The following is a 2759-nucleotide window of genomic DNA, read 5'->3' on the forward strand; positions in this document are numbered from 1 at the left end:
GCATTGGTAGGCGTCTTCCACTCCATCACAGCCTCAATCTTTGCCGGATCCACTTGTACGCCCTGAGCCGAAATCACATGGCCCATAAATCCAACTTCCTGCAACCAGAAAGCACACTTGCTGAACTTCGCATACAACTTCTGCTCCCTCAAACGCTGCAATACCAGACGCAAGTGTTGCTCATGGCTGCGTCGATCCGGTGAGTAGATCAATATGTCATCAATGAAGATGATGACAAACTCGTCGAGGTAATCCATGAATACACGGTTCATCAACTGCATAAATACTGCAGGAGCGTTCGTCAGTCCAAAAGGCATAACGACAAACTCAAAATGTCCATACCGTGTACGGAAAGCCGTCTTCTGCACATCCCCGGCCTTCACACCAATCTGATGATATCCCGAGCGCAAATCTATCTTCGAGAACCACTGTGCACCCTGCAACTGATCAAGTAACTCATCAATCCTCGGCAGTGGATACCGATTCTTAATGGTTACCTGATTAAGTCCTCGATAGTCAATGCACAATCGCATGCTACCGTCCTTCTTCTTGACGAATAGCACGGGCGCTCCCCAAGGCGAAACACTCGGCTGAATGAATCCCTTCTCCATCAACTCATTCAACTGCTTCTTCAATTCTGCCATCTCTGTTGGAGCCATTCGGTACGGAGTCTTAGATACCGGTTCCGTACCTGGAATCACATCAATGCAAAAGTCCACCTCTCTCTCCGGTGGTAGCCCTGGCAATTCCTCCGGAAAGACGTCAGGAAAATCACGAACTACAGGCGTCTCATCCAACCTCATCTCCGCCTCCTGGATAGCTGTCACTACCACGAGAAACGCCTCATCTCCCTTCTGAATCATTCGGCTGGCCTGAAATGCTGATATGATCGGGAAAGGATTTCGTGCTCTGTCTCCCATAAACTCAAACTTCCCTGCCGCATCTGCAAACTGAATCACCCGCCTGCGGCAGTCAATGTGTGCCTGATGCACGGTCAGCCAATCCATTCCCAATATCAAATCATACCCCTGAATAGGTACTATAATCAGATCAGCTAAGAGATTCCTTCCACAGAGTATTAGAGGGATCCCGCGTAACACCCCGGTCACTGGCAGGATCTCTCCCGAAGGGGTATGCACTCTATATCTCTCAGCTGTATCCATATCCATCACATCCAAGCCCTCCGCTGTACTTAAACTTAGGAAGCTATGTGTAGCTCCCGTATCAAACAAAACGTGGCATGCAGTACCATGAAGATGTATGATACCTGTGATGGTAGCAGCGTCTAACTGCTCGGGGTCACCCTCGACGACAGCATCAATGGTGACTGTCTCCTGAGCAAAGTAAGCTCCGTCGCCCAGGACTTCTTCCTCCACCGCACGTGCATATACCCGTGGTGCTACTCCTCCTCTACGTGGTGGCTGAGGGCGTGGGGGTCTGACTCTCTGCTGACTGGAAGCAGCTACGTCTCCGGTGCACTGGTTAGCGAAGTGGCCAGGTTGACCACAACGGTAACAAGTATACCCAGTACGGCATGGTCCAACATGATCTCGCCCGCAACGTGGGCAAGATCTGCGCGATCCTGGCAGTGCTGGTGGCGGTGGTGCTGCCGGACGAAATGCTGGCGCCTTCCCCTTATCCCGGGGCTGCATCATCTGTCTGGAACTCGAGGGACGAGTGAATGTAACTCGTCTCATAGGACTCCTCTCTCGGTTCCTTGCCTCTTGCTGCTCCTCATACTCTGTCCTTTCCAGCTTGGTCAGCTGCGCAATGTACCTACTCAGCGTAGGATACTCCTGGATCTCTATCCTCCTGCGCAGATATGGGCGTAATCCAGTCACAAACTTCTGGATCTTCAGCCTCTCAGTTGGCACCAGATGTGCCCCATATCGCAATAGACGGGTGAACTCGGCCTCATACGCAGCTAAAGTCCGATCACCCTGCTCCAGATGGAGGAACTCCACAATACGGTGATCCTGGTCTCCCTTCAGACAATACTTGTCTTCAAAACGTGCCCGGAACTCCTCCCAAGTAAACTGATATCCGGGTGCAGCCTCACGAACCACTTCCTCCCACCAATGAAGTGCTTCTCCATACAGATGGTGGCTCGCGATCTCTGCCCGGTACAACAGCGGGCATCTGACATAATCCAGATCCCTGGAGATGCGGATCAGCCAATCCTCCGCGATCTCAGGTCTCTGAGTACCCTCAAACCTCGGTGTCCCCATCATCCGAAGTTCCCGTATCAAGGGCAGGTAGTCCACCACAACAGGGGCTAGATGCCCTGGTGGTCCCGGCGGAGGTGGGGGTGGAATACCCTCTGGTCTAGCTCCAGCCTGATGTGGCATGTTCATCTGGTACTGATGCCACATCGTATCAAAGAACTGCTGCTGGAACTCTGGTGGTGCATGCTCGGGTGGAGGGGGTTCTTCCCTCACCGGCAAACGGGCAGGTCTACCACGTCTCGGAGGCATCGGTACACTGCAGACAAGGGAAAAAATTTCAGTTCTGGTGACTTCAGGATCATGTATAAATACATTGGAAAACCTTTCTTTCAAAAAAAATCGTTTGAAATCATAAACAGTGTTTCTGTGGGTTTCAAGCAATTTCTTTCCGTGGAAAGAACTGCTCTGATACCAAAAGCTGTGACACCCGTAACCCGTCTCCCGCTCACGAGGTGTGCCACATGGACGCCCAAATATATAATAAAATAGCGGGAATTTAAAAACATTTTATTTTATTACACACGCAGCGGAAAA

General features: G+C 51.2%; 1 protein-coding gene across 1 annotated transcript; it reads right to left on the reverse strand.

Annotated features, from left to right (window-relative positions):
* Positions 1–73: 73 nt before the first annotated feature.
* On the reverse strand, positions 74–2474 carry LOC104822870. The gene is made up of 2 exons (XM_010554230.1): positions 241–2474; positions 74–98 (listed from the first exon to the last, which is right to left on the reverse strand). The coding sequence occupies exons 1-2, from the start codon at positions 2472–2474 to the stop codon at positions 74–76; spliced, it is 2259 nt and encodes a 752-aa protein (XP_010552532.1).
* Between the last annotated feature and the right edge of the window lie 285 nt (positions 2475–2759).

The sequence above is a fragment of the Tarenaya hassleriana genome, unplaced genomic scaffold (assembly GCF_000463585.1).
Source record: "Tarenaya hassleriana unplaced genomic scaffold, ASM46358v1 Cleome38, whole genome shotgun sequence".
Taxonomy (NCBI): Eukaryota; Viridiplantae; Streptophyta; class Magnoliopsida; order Brassicales; family Cleomaceae; genus Tarenaya; species Tarenaya hassleriana.